Source organism: Balaenoptera ricei, chromosome 7, assembly GCF_028023285.1.
Source record: "Balaenoptera ricei isolate mBalRic1 chromosome 7, mBalRic1.hap2, whole genome shotgun sequence".
Taxonomy (NCBI): domain Eukaryota; kingdom Metazoa; phylum Chordata; class Mammalia; order Artiodactyla; family Balaenopteridae; genus Balaenoptera; species Balaenoptera ricei.
The window spans coordinates 59,639,378-59,653,624 of NC_082645.1; the positions used below are offsets into that span (position 1 = coordinate 59,639,378).

Consider the following 14,247-nt stretch of genomic DNA (forward strand, 5'->3'; position numbering starts at 1 on the left):
TGCATGACTATCACCCATCTTAACGCTCTGGTGTTCACAAAGCTTAACATTTACAGTCGAATATTCAGGTTCAATGACCAATTATAGCACTGTGATAAAGACCTACTGACTACTGTATTACTATGAGCTTTATGAAATCCCATATCTATTCAGCAGGAATTACTTCCCTTGGAAAAATATACTTTCATTTTGGGAGTTATAGTTAATCAAGTTTTATAATATTGACATATGATTAAAAATAATTATATTTATAAACTGGCTTTCATCCATGGTGAAATTTTACAGCCTTTGCCTTTTATAAATAAAATTTTAATTCCTAATCAAAAAAGAAATGCTTTAAAAAAAAACCACCACAGACAATACTGCTATTACTATTTAAAGCTTATTGTACCTGCTATACATTAAGCACTCACCTGTATTATCTCATTTGGTTCTTAACCAACCCTTTGAAGTAGGCCCTGCTACTACCTCTATTTTACAGATGAGGGCACTACTGCACAGAAAGGTTAAGTAACTTGTCCAAGGTCAACAGCTAATACATGGCAGGGCTTAGCAGAAAAATGTGGTTCCAAAATGTGCACTCTTGATATTTAAGGAAAAAAAATAAATCAATGATAGCTTTATAATTCCAGATGCAAACACACGATATTTTATTCAATATCAACACAGCTTTGATAATTTAAGCTTTTCCTGAGAACTTATAAATAAAAGAGATTTCTGTTAGTTTTAAAGCAAAATGTAGGGAATTCCCTGGTGGTCCAGGGGTTAGGACTTGGCACTTGCACTGCCGTGACCCAGGTTCAATCTCTGGCCGGGGAACTAAAATCCTGCAAGCCACGCAGCCAAAAGAAGAAAAAAGAAAAGAAAAGTGTAAAGCTGTAACAATTTATTTAATTTTCATCAAGTGGATTAAGTAATATCCACAAACAAGTTTGGACATAATTTTCAGAAGAGCCAATTTTAAATTAGTTTTGTCTTATCTGCTGTATCAGAATTTTCATCTGGTACAATTAAGGATATTACATAACTATATTATTTCATTGACATTATACACTGGAATGATTGTGTTCATACAAAGATGATCATAAATAGGCCTTCTTTTAAGCAAGATATTTGTATTTCACGGCAGAAATAGGCCACTTCCAATTCTGACACTCATATTAGGTCATGAAGATTTAAATTACATAAGTCTCAAAGTGTAAAAAGACATCCTTCCTGTCCTCTACACTGACTAAATCCAATTAATGCCTTGCTTAATTTCTGTCTTCTTCATAAAGTTCCCACCAGTCCACATATATTTTCTATTCTTTGAATTCCTTTAGCATTTAATGTCATTTTGATAATTAGGGATTAAGGACAGAGACTATAACTTAAACTACTTTTCTATTTCTTCTACAGTTTTTACATAATGCTGGATACATGGCTTACTGAAATCCCTTTGGTTGAAATAATTTTTTCCTCACTACTGTAATATTAACTTTGGTATTTAGTTAACAAGTATTTATTCTGTGCCTACCATATGCCAGGCACTGGTCTAGGTTCTGGGGATATAGCAAGAACAAAACTAAGTCCCTGCTCTCATGTAGCTTACATTCTAGTGAAAGGAAACAGATAAAATAACTGAAAAAAAAAAAAAATTTGTAATTCCAAATAGTGGTAAGTGCTAAGAAAAAATAAAGTAAGGCAAGGATACTGAGATAGGGGATAGAGTGAGGCAAGGACTGCTATTTTAGACAGGGTGGCTTCTCTAATGACCACTGGGAGTGAAATAAGGAGTAAGCCACTCAGATATTTAGAGGACGAACATTTCAGGAAGAGGAAATGGCGAGCACAAAAGCCTTGAGGGAACGAGTCAGACATGTTTGAGGGGGCCAGTGTGTCTACGACATATAAGTGAGGGGAGGATGAGAGAGATGGGGTGGTGAGGTGGCCAGAGACCAGATCATACGAGGCCTTCTGAGCCACGGGAAGGACTTTAGGTCTATGATGAGAAGCCCCCCAACAAGGAAATACTGTGTTTATGATCTCCAAGGGGAGAAAAAACTTTTATCATGGAAAACTGTGAAATACAAATAATGACTTACTGTGAATTATCTTCATTATTTATTCTTTTGAGCTCTCGAATGTGAAGATTTCTGACTCTTTCCAAACGTTCAAGTTCTGCCTGGATTTCTGCCTCTTCCTGAAAATGAAGAGAGGGGACTATAACAAGCTCAATTTATTTGTGATATAAAAAAGATATTTTTACTCATGCACCAATTTTTTACAGTGATGGGAAGAATAGTGTATTATAAAGTACCACTGAGTTAAAAGACCAAAGTGCTCTTTTCAATGCCTGAAAGATAGAAAGAGATACGGCAAAAGCCTATTTCAAGAAACCATCCTCCACATGAAAATCTATATACCTAACGAGATGCTGACTTTTATTCTGTACCACAAGAAATCTATTTTTATAATGTCTAAACTGAAAATGACTGCAAGGTAGTCTGAAACTGACTTATAACACAAAATGAGCTGAAAGTTTTATTTCTGGTACATCCAAATTTTAATTTACGAGGGAATAATTTACTAGTACAAAACAAATGAAATGGAGATATTTCACAACAGTTAAAAGAGGAAGAAAGGTAGAAGACAGAACTACTGATTATTCTGAGACCTGACAACATTTGGAATACACACACACACACACACACACACACAGTCTGACCACTCACTTTGGAGAAATCCCACTACAATTTTAAAGAGACTCTTAAAACAAAAATTTTATGAATAGCTGTGGCAGATCCTTAGTTATCAGAGCAGACCTAGGCAAATCCTAAAGAAATTTACTTTAACATTCATTTAAACATTTTGATAAATATTTTTCATGTCTCAAAATATACAATTTTTAGAACATTAAAAAAAATTAGACACCAAAACAAATAAAATCACCCATTACACACATACCTCTTGTCAATATAAATTTAAATACTACTTAAAAAACAAGAACATACCAAATTTCAGTGAAAAGTTCTACAAATGCCCAATTTTATAATATTTTTGAATAACTATTTATTGAGTAAGTAAACAAATCCAGATTGCCTTGGCCTAAATGTGTACCACTACCGTTATAAATCTATACCACGTGGAATAGAGGTTATTTAAATATTTGTTTTTCATTAGCACTGTCTCTTAATAATTTATCTTCTGATATTTTTTTAAAAATCCTTTATCTCAAAAAATTAATAGTTCTGAAATTTACTTTGAAAATATAAATATTATTTCATCGTAAAGCAGATAATAGAGATATAAAGTCTATTACACCTTTATCTAAGGCTTAAACTGAAAGGAATATTCTAAGTATCATAAAGAAAAACAAACGTTCACAGATTAAAAAACTAAATCTAAGTATGTTGTTCATATTCCACCTGACCTTAAGATTATTTCAGTTATTTTAAAATGAAACAACCACTACTTGTTGCAGAGATATTTAATGTAAATTAGGCATTAGATGATACATAGAAACCTTCAAAATAAATTTAAGTAAAAAAAAAAGAAAAATAAATAAATTTAAGTGAAGATGAACTTTTCTAAAATTTTGGGGAGAGTTTTCTAAAATAGATACACTAAATTCTCTGAAATTTCCTCATTTAATGTAGCTTCAGTTACAAATATTTTTAATTTTAATGAAAAAAGAAAAAAGGTAAGATAATGTCCCAGGGGATTAAATAACTGAGGATTCATTATAAGGAAAGGAAATAGATTAAAAAGCTTTGGAACAATAAAGTCAAACCACAGTTCAGTTGTCTCCATTTAGTTATATAAAGTAGAATAAGAAACTGGCCATATAGCTGTGCCCATGAGTATGAAAAAATTCAAATTCATTTATGCCACAGAACACAGAAAGTGGTAACCTTCTTTCTTCAGATTACTAATGTTTGCTGCCTTAAAACCTGCCATTAACTTCTTATACATGTAGGAAGCTACTAAACACTTAGTAAGTTGGTATAATTTTAAATAATCTGATAAAATGGTGAAATGCCTATTAGAATACCAGCAAAAATACTTGTTTCAGCTTTCATTTGAAAATGTGGTATGGGGATACTATTTTAAAAATGAATTTATAGAAATTAAATTTTATTAACTCATAAATATATAATTATGAGATTCAACTAGATTGACACATAATTACATTTGTTTCATAATTTTTGGTAATCTTCAGATGTTTATACAATGGCAGTAATCAATATCACAATATACTTACTAAAGAAAATAAAACGTATGTCTGTGCCAGCTAAGCAAGCTTTTTACCCTCTATAAAACATGACAAGTATGCCCCATAAGATCTTACAATACAAAAGCAGAGGCAAGCTTCATTCAGTTTGAACTGTAGTGTTTACAGGAAGACAAAATGTCAGGAGCACTAGTTTAAAAAAAAAGCTGGATCCTAGGTATTTAAGAGGCATGTCGGGCTTCCCTGGTGGCACAGTGGTTGAGAATCTGCCTGCCAATGCAGGGGACACGGGTTCGAGCCCTGGTCTGGGAAGATCCCACATGCCGCGGAGCGACTAGGCCCGTGAGCCACAACTACTGAGCCTGCGCGTCTGGAGCCTGTGCTCCGCAACAAGAGAGGCTGCGATAGTGAGAGGCCCGCGCACCGCAATGAAGAGTGGCCCCCGCTTGCCGCAACTAGAGAAAGCCCTCGCACAAAAACGAAGACCCAACACAGCCAAAAATAAGTAAATAAATAAATAAAAATTAAATAATGTATAATTCAGGTGTACTTAAAAAAAAAAATTAAAAAAAAAAAGAGGCCTGTCAAGGGAAGGAACTATAACAAAGTCATATGCAAATAGACATAAATCCTCCATAGTCATCAGTGAAATATATTTACATCTTCCATATTGTAATTTAATATTTATTCCACAATATCTTGGACCTTAAAACAAAGTGACACACTTCTAGAGGAAAGATAATTCAATAACTCTAAGTAGCTTCTCTCAAATCCCACTGAGAAAAAGTATACATGCTATTATGGATTGAAGGTTTGTGTTCCTCCCAAATTTTGTATGTCTAAGCCCTAAACCCCAATGTGATAGTATTTGGAGAAGGGGACTTTGTGAGGTAATTAGAGCTAGCTTAGGTCATGAGAGTGGAGCCCTCATGATGGTATTAGTGGCTTTTTGAGGAGGAAGAGAGAGACAGAGATCTCTCCTTCCAACCCCACCACCTCTTTGTGGGAGCACAGAGAAAAAATCATGTGAAGGCTTGAGAAGATGGCCATCTACAGATGAGGAAGAGAGCCCCATCAGAAACTAAACCCTGCTGGACCTTGATCTTAGACTTCCAGCCTCTAAAACTGAGAAATAAGTTTCTCTGGTTTAAGCCATCCAGTCTATGGTATTTTGTTATGGCAGCCTGAACAGATTAATACACATACTTTTAGGCAAACACTAGGCAATACTGCTTAGTATCCTCTCCTTATAGAAAGGGGCAAGGCCCAGTTTTGGTCTAGCCCCAAGGTACAACATCCAGAATATGGTAGTCTTAGCAACTAAACTTATCTTTACTGCAGATCATTTCCAAAGATCTATATACTGTAGGCCACGCTCTCCTTGCTTGAGACTGACATTAGCCTCTGGGCCATCCTCAGAATTAATCGTTTTCAGAGGGTTCAGGAGAGGCAAGGCAGACCTGGGCTCAAAACTGATCTGAATCATTATGGAATGGAAGCCTGAAACGCATGGCAAAGGTAGTCCAAATTATTAAAATAAAAAAGAGAGGCAATCCAGACAGCTAGATCATGCTTAGTAAGAACACCAAGTTTCAATCCTCAAGTCATCCACCAGCTAAGCAATTAAAGCAGAGAAGGTCTAAGAAGAAACAAACAGCATCTCTGGAAAGGAACTGGTCTCTATAGACAATTATGGTGTTGAAGGGACATGAGTAAGAAAAGATCCCATTAAAGAGAGAGGTAGGTTTGGTAATCACATACAATAAAAGGGCATGGCTCTTTTCCATTTAAACAAAAAGATATAGCAATAGACCTTAACAGTACACACTACAGCTATTTTAACAGTATTTTAAAATAAGATCTAATATTCTGAATTACTTAAACATATTAAAAAACCCAGGTCAGACACAGATGGAAAGCAACATGAAGACACACATAAAAAATGCCATGTGATAACAAAGGCAGAGATTGGAGTGATGCTGCCACAAACCAAAGAATACCTAAGGCTACCAGAATCTGGAAGAGGCATGGAAGGATCCTCCCCTACAAGTCTGAGAGGGAGTATGGCCCTGCCAAGTCCCTGATTTCAGACTTCTAGCTTCCAGAACTATGAGACGATAAGTTTTTCCTGGTGTAAGTCACCTGGGTGTGGTACCTTGTTATGGTAGCTGTAGGAGACTAATACAGATGCCATATTACCCTCTTGGTTATCTCTGCAGGGGATTCGAAGGAAGGAGGGAGACTATGGTCCTGCTCTACCATAAAACTGTGTATCTGACTTTAGTCTTTTTTACCTTACAACTGTGTTATTTATCCCCAGAGTCACCTGTCCCTCACTCTTGCTCATTCCCTTTTCCGTGCCAGCTGCTGAGACTCTTGCTGGCTTCCCAGCTTCCCTATTTGATTCGTAGCAAAAGCAAAGACTCTTTCTGATTTACATCTTAGGGACATAAAGAAAAGCAAGTGATTTTGTGTACAAGATTTGTTCTCCTAGCATCTTTGGGGTTGCAGGCTATATGAAGAAAAAAAGGCAGATAATATGCTGTCAATCATATTCCAAGATAATACATGCTCACTATCAAAGTAGATTTGCTTTTAAATTATTCATCTACCGGTGGTTCTGATCCATACCACCTCCCCTACCTTGTGAGAAGAGATAAGGAGATAAACTGTTGCTTCAAGATTGAGCAAAATTAATTTACCTACGGGGAAACGGACCTATCATCACAGATTCACTTAACATATTATAAGCTATACTAACTCATAAAACTGAGAAAAGTTAGAATTCTTCACTGCAAGTTTAGAAATCATTTCAAGCTGGTTTAAAAAAAAATTATTATAAAAAAAACAGAAGCAAAACAAAAAACTAGGGTGTGCCCAGACTGAAGGGCCAGCAGAAGGGCACTGGAAGTAGAGATAGAAAAGCCCCCTGTATTTGCTCTCTACTTTTCTCTGCTCTTCTCTCTATAACTGATAAAAAAAAAAAAAAGAAAAAAAAAAAAAAAACCCAGGTCAGACAAGTATACAACAACAGATCTCAATATTGCCTCATCATTTAAGTAACCTGCAAAACACACCACCTTCTAAAATTTTTAACTTTTAAAAATTTATATGGAAGGTAAAACCAGTTTGTCCCTCACCATATATTTAGCATAGAAATGCTTTCTATTTGTAATCAAAGTCCTTTCTGGCAACTTAGTATCCTCTTGGCTCAACATGCTAAGCTAAAATTACGTTACAGCAACAGTAGAATCTCTGTAAAATGCCAGATTAAAACTGCTAGGCAGATTTGGGGTATATTTGAGCATTTCCCTTAATGGCAACTTTTTTTAAGTGGGGGTGTGTAGGCATTAAACTATAAAGCTTAAAGAGTTATAAAATGCATTTTCACATGTAAAACTAATGGATATCCTGAAAAAATTAAACATCCTAGTTTAAACGTCTTTAGCAAATCTTTAATGTATGTTACATGTCAGCCCCCACAAAAAACCCCTCAATTTCGAAGAGCGGCCTTTCTATAAAGCCAAGATAAGATAGAAAGTATTTTCTGATATATCGTTCTCAGCTTGCCTATAATCCATCAGGGTTGGTAGAAGAATTCTGTGTGCTATATTATGAAGATGGTGAAAGCAGAGAAAAGCTTATCACTTACAATAGTATATTCAACAGCACCAAAACAGCATTAGTCGGTCTGGGAAAACTAGTTCAGAATGAGGTTTCAACAAGTTTAACACCAAATTCATTTTACTAGTATGAACAATACGAATCCCTCAAAAGTTAGTATCTCCAGGTCCTCAAATTAAGTTTTAATTTGATTAAATATTTATAATGTCATTCTAAAAGTTTATCACCAGGAGAGTGAAACGTAAAATTAGCAAAAGGCACTATTAAAGACTAACAGAAAGGGCAGTGCAGAAAAAAAGAATTAAGAAGAAAATTTTTACCGATTTACTTCAAATTTATCCTTATTAAATGTCCTCAAATTTTTCTCCATTATATTCTTTAATATATCTTAAATATAGATATGAGAGACATGAGCCATTGGAAATATTAACCAACCAACAAAAAAACCACGGTGAATGTATAGCGGTCGGTTTTGAAACTACTGCCCATAATCCTATTTTTGCTTGAGTATGGTTGTATAGATTGAGGAGTAGGGTAGGAGGAGGAGAAGGGACAAATATTATGAAATTCCTAAGGAGGTTTTCTTTCCTAACTATATATATGCTCCCTCCATGCCCATCCTCAATCACTGAGCTGGATATTACTGAGGGAAGCATACTGCATTTCCCTCAGGTATGTTTAACTGGCTTAGATAATTACTTTAGAACCTTAATGTTTTCCTCTCTCTGCACTTCATTTCCTTCTTTGGGGGGGTAGGGGGTCGTTAATCTCTCTTCAAATGCATAAATATATACATCAAAACCCTTAAATGGGAATAAGTGTTAAAATGGACAGGTTTTGATTCTGTCAGTTCCCCCATTCTGTTTAAACAAACCCAACCCTATCTTCTCAGCAGCAAATAAATGTAACAGTTCAACTCTCTGGCAAACTTTAAATATTTAGTACACTTCCTGAAAAAGAAATCACAGCTACTGTATTAGGGGGATGAAATTCCTTGATGTTAAAAACATTAGCTAAGGTGCTGACACCAAGTCTTAGCACATACAGGTACAATGCCTTACTACTATACTTTCCTCCAGCTTTCTGCCTCCTTTTAACCTTTTTCAGGACTTTGGTGGATTCCATATTTTTTTTAAGTATGAAAAGATTTAACTTTCTACACAATAATGAGAAGAACCTAATCTTCTAGACCCTCTCTATACATATGCATATAAACGGCATGGAGTTACAGTTCTTGGCCAGTGGCCAAGCAATTGTTCTCTCTTTTTTGTGAAACAGTGATCTCTAAACTGAACTTACAAACCTGAATAAATTAAACCCTGCTCTAACCAATGGTTAACATGACTTCTAAGATTCTTTCCAAAATTTAAGAAATTCCATTGCCTATATAACAACTGGATTAATATCAAACACTACAGAAGTAAAACATGTTTTACTGCTAAATTTTCACTTTGGTAAGTGAACAATCATCTACTACCAAGTAGAGATGTATAATTATAAATGGTGGGGGAAAAGCCAGGAATATGTTTGTAGGTTTACAATGAGAGTAGGAAGTAGAGTATACACTGGGAGCTTTCCTATCTACAGCTAGTTCCATGTTCTCTCAGCACAGGCAGCTTTCACAGATAGTACTCATTTTTAAATGGAAGCAGTACTAAGCACAAAATGTCAAGTTTAGAATTCCAACACTCTTCTTGGCACTTTTCTTGCCCACACATGCCAAGAAGTCAGGAACCTCATAATCTTCTTCATGGGCTTAATGGTGACTTTTTCTAGTATAATGCATTTTCACTAGATTTCCACTGAAAACTACTTCCTACACAAGTAGCACCTTGTGTTATGTTCTAGAGAAACATAATGTACAATGTGGTTGGCTCTGAGAGAAAAATTTCTTGAATATAAAGGTGCACACACAGTTTTAGAGAGTAAGCCCTCTAGCATTAATTATTTTCATACTTTTATTCAAAACTAAAGTGACGAGATGCCACATATGCAAACTTATTCTTTGTGGTCATACTAAGGATTTGATAAATCAGATGACAATGGTATTCTAGAAAGAAAGACCAAAGGAGATAACAAACTTCAAGAATATTTGGGGGTTAATTCACCTAAAACCAATGCCCTGTATCCTCCACTGTTCAAAAGGCTTGCAGACAATCCATTGTCTTCCATTTCAACTAGTTGCATGGTCCACTGTGAAGGAGTGAGAAAAGAGCTGTGTGCTTGTTCTTGACCTGTAAAGATTTCATCATGGAAGATTAATACTGATGCTGCGGCTGCCTGTTACTGGTTGTTTCTCTTTGCAGGTGCCAAAATCGGTCAGAGAACAGGATTTCAGTGGCAGAGTTGTTGCTATACTGTTATCTCTTCAGAACGGAGGCACAAGGAGAGATGAATGCCACATCGCAAGGAGCAAAGGAGAGAGAGAGAAAGAAATGGTGTCAGGTGGCATGTTGGATGTGATTTTTGTTTTAGTAGAGATTGAGATGACTGTAATTGTTTAGCTGATTCCTTCGGTCTGCAAAGATACACTTGTGTTGGTGCTGATGGTTCTTGACTAATCCTGTTTCAATTACAAGTTGGTTATGTTTTTCCAATAAAAATTTCTGACACTTATATTCAGGGCTTCTCTCTCTCTCTCACACACACACACACCCACACACACACACACACCCCCCAAAACACATACATTAAAGCCAATCCCTACAATACTATCTAATATTCCATATTGAGATGTCAAATCTTCTATATGCATTCTCTCCAACTAATCAAATATTTAAAATCCAGAAGACAAAAAAATTCAAAGACTAGAAAATAAGGAGCAACACCTCCACATGCTGTTCACATCACAAACTTGAATAATAGCAGTGGCATGACATAGTTATTGGTCCCAATAACTTTCAAATTTCTTACTTCCTCTTTATTTTGGCATATTATGATTGGTAACTTGTATCTTTTAAATAATAATATGACTACAGAGATAATCTATTACAAGGAAGACGGTTTTTCAGGGATTTTTTTAAAAAGTTGTTTGTGTTAGTTTAGTAACAATTCTTGGAAAGCACATCCATGTAGTTTTCTTCAATTCCAGAATAAAGATCTGAACTATACAAACAACAACCGAGCAGAACTCCTCAAATCACAAAGATAAATGACTTTCCCATAACTAGAATGTATCAAAGACTGGTATCAAAACAGGATCAACCATAAAAGCTAACTGGTATGTGGTTTATTAGTTTCCTTAAATCCAGAGATTCCACATGTGGCACAGGTGGAATGGGATTTTAAATGGGATTTAGTTGCTCTGCCTCAAAGGAGCAACTTTTTGAAGACAGGAAATTATTTCCATTGCAACTACAAGCTTTTAATGAGTGATAATTAAGGAAGTTTGTGCATAATTACTAGCAGCAAAAAAGTTATTTTTTAATAAGTTTTAGGAATAATTTGTACAGTCTCCATATACTTTACTATATAGTTCTTTTCCGTTCTATTCAATTAAATCTTTAGCTCTATAAAAGGTAAAATTATACTAGAGCATATTCACACATTTTAACCAAAAAAAAGTGCTTTCCCTGTTGACCTTTAAAAATAAACTTAGAATGAAAAACAATGAAGCAGCTAATAATAAAGAAATATTCTAGTTGATAGAACAGTCACTAACAGGATACCCAAGGAAAGTAATATATAAGAGAAAGAAAGAAGTATGTGTGTGTGAAAAACTTAACTGCTCTCCTTTATCTGCAATGAAAATGAAACAGCATGTTTCTGGGAGAAAAGAAAAAAGCAAACATTCACACTACTCTAAGAAACAGGCAGAGAAAGCTACAAGTGACTTAATTCTTCTGAATACAAAAGGATCAACTTGCTATTTATCTACAACTAGAGAACTGTAGGAATAAAGCGTAAGGGTACTGCCACTGAAACAGGAGAAAAAAAAAAAGAAAGAAATAGCAGTGAGAAAAGGTTCAAGTTTTCGCTTTGCCAGTTACTAGCTGTATTAATTCAGACAAAGCAAACAGAGAAGATCTTGGCATTCAAATTTAACATTAATGTTCACTTTAGAATGGTTAAAACTTCAAAGTGAAAAAAATGTAATATTATGTAATCCTCCTGAAATGGGAATTTGAATCGTGCCTCATTTAGGCAGTGTGGAAATAAATCACTTAGTGAATGAGTGAGCAATAACTTCACAAACTGATTAATAACTAAAACAATAAATATTAAATAATCCTTGCTATATTAAAAAAAGATGATGCTGCATAATAACTTTCCTAATTTCAAAAGAAAATAAGCCCTTAAGTAAGTTTACATTTACTATTTGGTGGTTACCAGAAATATGTATTTATTTTAGCCATGGACTTACTGCTCAACTCTCATTTGTTACTCTATCACATTAACAGATTCATTGGATTTGGACTTATTATGTTTCTAACCCTACAGAATAGTATAGAATATGAACTGAATTTTATGATTTATTCAATGGTAAATATACTTTCTCATATTTCAGCTTCTCTATTCAATTATTATGATTATCTTTATGAAATACAATGCACATCATAAATTATTTATCTCAAGAAAAAGTAAATAGGCCTTCTAGTCTCCTATGTCCAAATGGTATGGGTTTCGTCAGTGATGGACATTTTTTCCTTTGGTGTCAACAAATTTAATCTAATAATTCCATTTAACTTCAAGAGTTTTTATTAAAGGGAGAGTGAGAGTCACCTTTGCTAATGCAGGAGTATGCTGGGCTCCATATCTAAACCCTAAGCTGATGTAGGTCACATGATTAATTCCTATGCAGGTTACATGGACACCAAATACTCACAGATCAGATCCAGCCTATGGTAGAAGCTATATAGTTACATGTCAGGGTATAGTTCATGTTGGCTTAAGATAGAGGTGATAACATCTTTTCTTTCAAGTCAAGCTTGCTCTCTATGTGTTAAAAGTGTCCAATCTACCTGTGTTTTAGAAAACAAAATGACCTATTTTTAATGCCCTACTTTCCAACTGTGCTTTAGAATGCCAAATAACTTATTTTTAACACATGTAACTGAATGATTATTATTTTTAAATTGTACGACTCAAAAATTAATACCCAGTGGTAAGTAGACAACTGCTATTTATTTGTGCTCTAAGGTGACACTACTTACTCAATTTTGTTCTCTGTGTGTGCTACTAGCAACTTTCTTCATAATGCATTCATTCTCCTCACCCAAAATAGTCTTTCAGAAGAAAACGTGAGAATTCAAAAGACATGATAGTATATTTCAGCATTAATTCATCCACTCTCCCAAAATATTCCATGATGGAGATCAAAGAAAAGTAATGTTGTAAATTGGTTAAGAAGAAGATAAAGTTAGAAATCTAAAACTGCTCAGTAAATTTGATAAAAGCTGAAAAAAAATAAAATAGGAAAAAGATTATGGAGGGGACAATTATTAGAAAGAATGAGTAAATACAAAAAATGGAGAAGTCAACCACTGGGAAAGAAGATAATATGGAGGTTAGAAGAAAAGGTGTAGTAATCTACAACAGCTTACAACTGTTTATATAATATCTAGACATTTAAGTATATGTACCTCACTTACAAAATAGAAGTGTTTCAGAGAAATGAAATATTTTCAATGTACCAGGAAAGCTTTAAAATCAACCAACCACCCACCAACCAAAAATAAAAACAAACCCTCCTCTGAATCCTTTTAAGTGTTTTTGTAATACAAATAGCTGATTGCTAATTAAACTGCTTTATAATTTCAGATTTTATAATAAGTTTTCATAAAATAAAACACATGTAAAATCTCATCATTAGAAAGAGTAATTTGAAATTTACTATTATATGTGAAAATAATAACCCTCCAGTTAATTATATTCTTTAGTATCCCATTATCATGAGAGGCTGGTTAGAAAATAATTGATAAATCTTTATATGGGACATCAAACACAGGTCTCTGAATTTATTATCAAAATAGCATAGGTGGGCAGACAAATACTTGTACTAATTCTTAACTACAAAATCCCCTCTTCCCTTCTGTAGTCCCATTACAACTCCATCGGATACAAAACAGACTGAAGTTGCCTACTCATACCAAAGAGCAAGAGAAATGTGAATAATTACAACAGAATACAAAAACAAAACAGAGCAGAATAAATCATTTTAGAATTTACTGTTCAAGTAGTTTAGGTTGAAACTTTTCTGAGCAGGGGCATAGACAGATATGACATAGTAAAGAACACTAACACAAATTACACACACACATATATATATGTGTGTATATACATATACACACATACATATGTACACAAAATATAATTTTTTTCTGTTCCCTGTAGTTAAATGGCAGGGATCTGAAGCACGGTGATAACATTCCAAAAACAAAGACATCCACAGTGAGATGGCGGCTGCTGCA

The 14,247-nt window shown here is 34.5% G+C and overlaps 1 protein-coding gene and 1 non-coding gene across 4 annotated transcripts in view; one reads left to right on the forward strand and one right to left on the reverse strand.

Annotated features, from left to right (window-relative positions):
• The window catches only part of TLK1 (tousled like kinase 1), a 197,327-nt gene that overhangs the window by 17,991 nt on the left and 165,089 nt on the right, over positions 1-14,247 (reverse strand). For all 3 annotated transcript variants that reach the window (XM_059928082.1, XM_059928081.1, XM_059928083.1), the window contains one exon: positions 2,085-2,182. In XM_059928082.1, the coding sequence (XP_059784065.1) occupies positions 2,085-2,182 (98 nt within the window). The remainder of the gene's footprint in view (positions 1-2,084; positions 2,183-14,247) is intronic.
• On the forward strand, positions 748-819 carry TRNAA-UGC (transfer RNA alanine (anticodon UGC)). Its single transcript has one exon. It is a non-coding gene; the product is annotated as a tRNA-Ala (tRNA).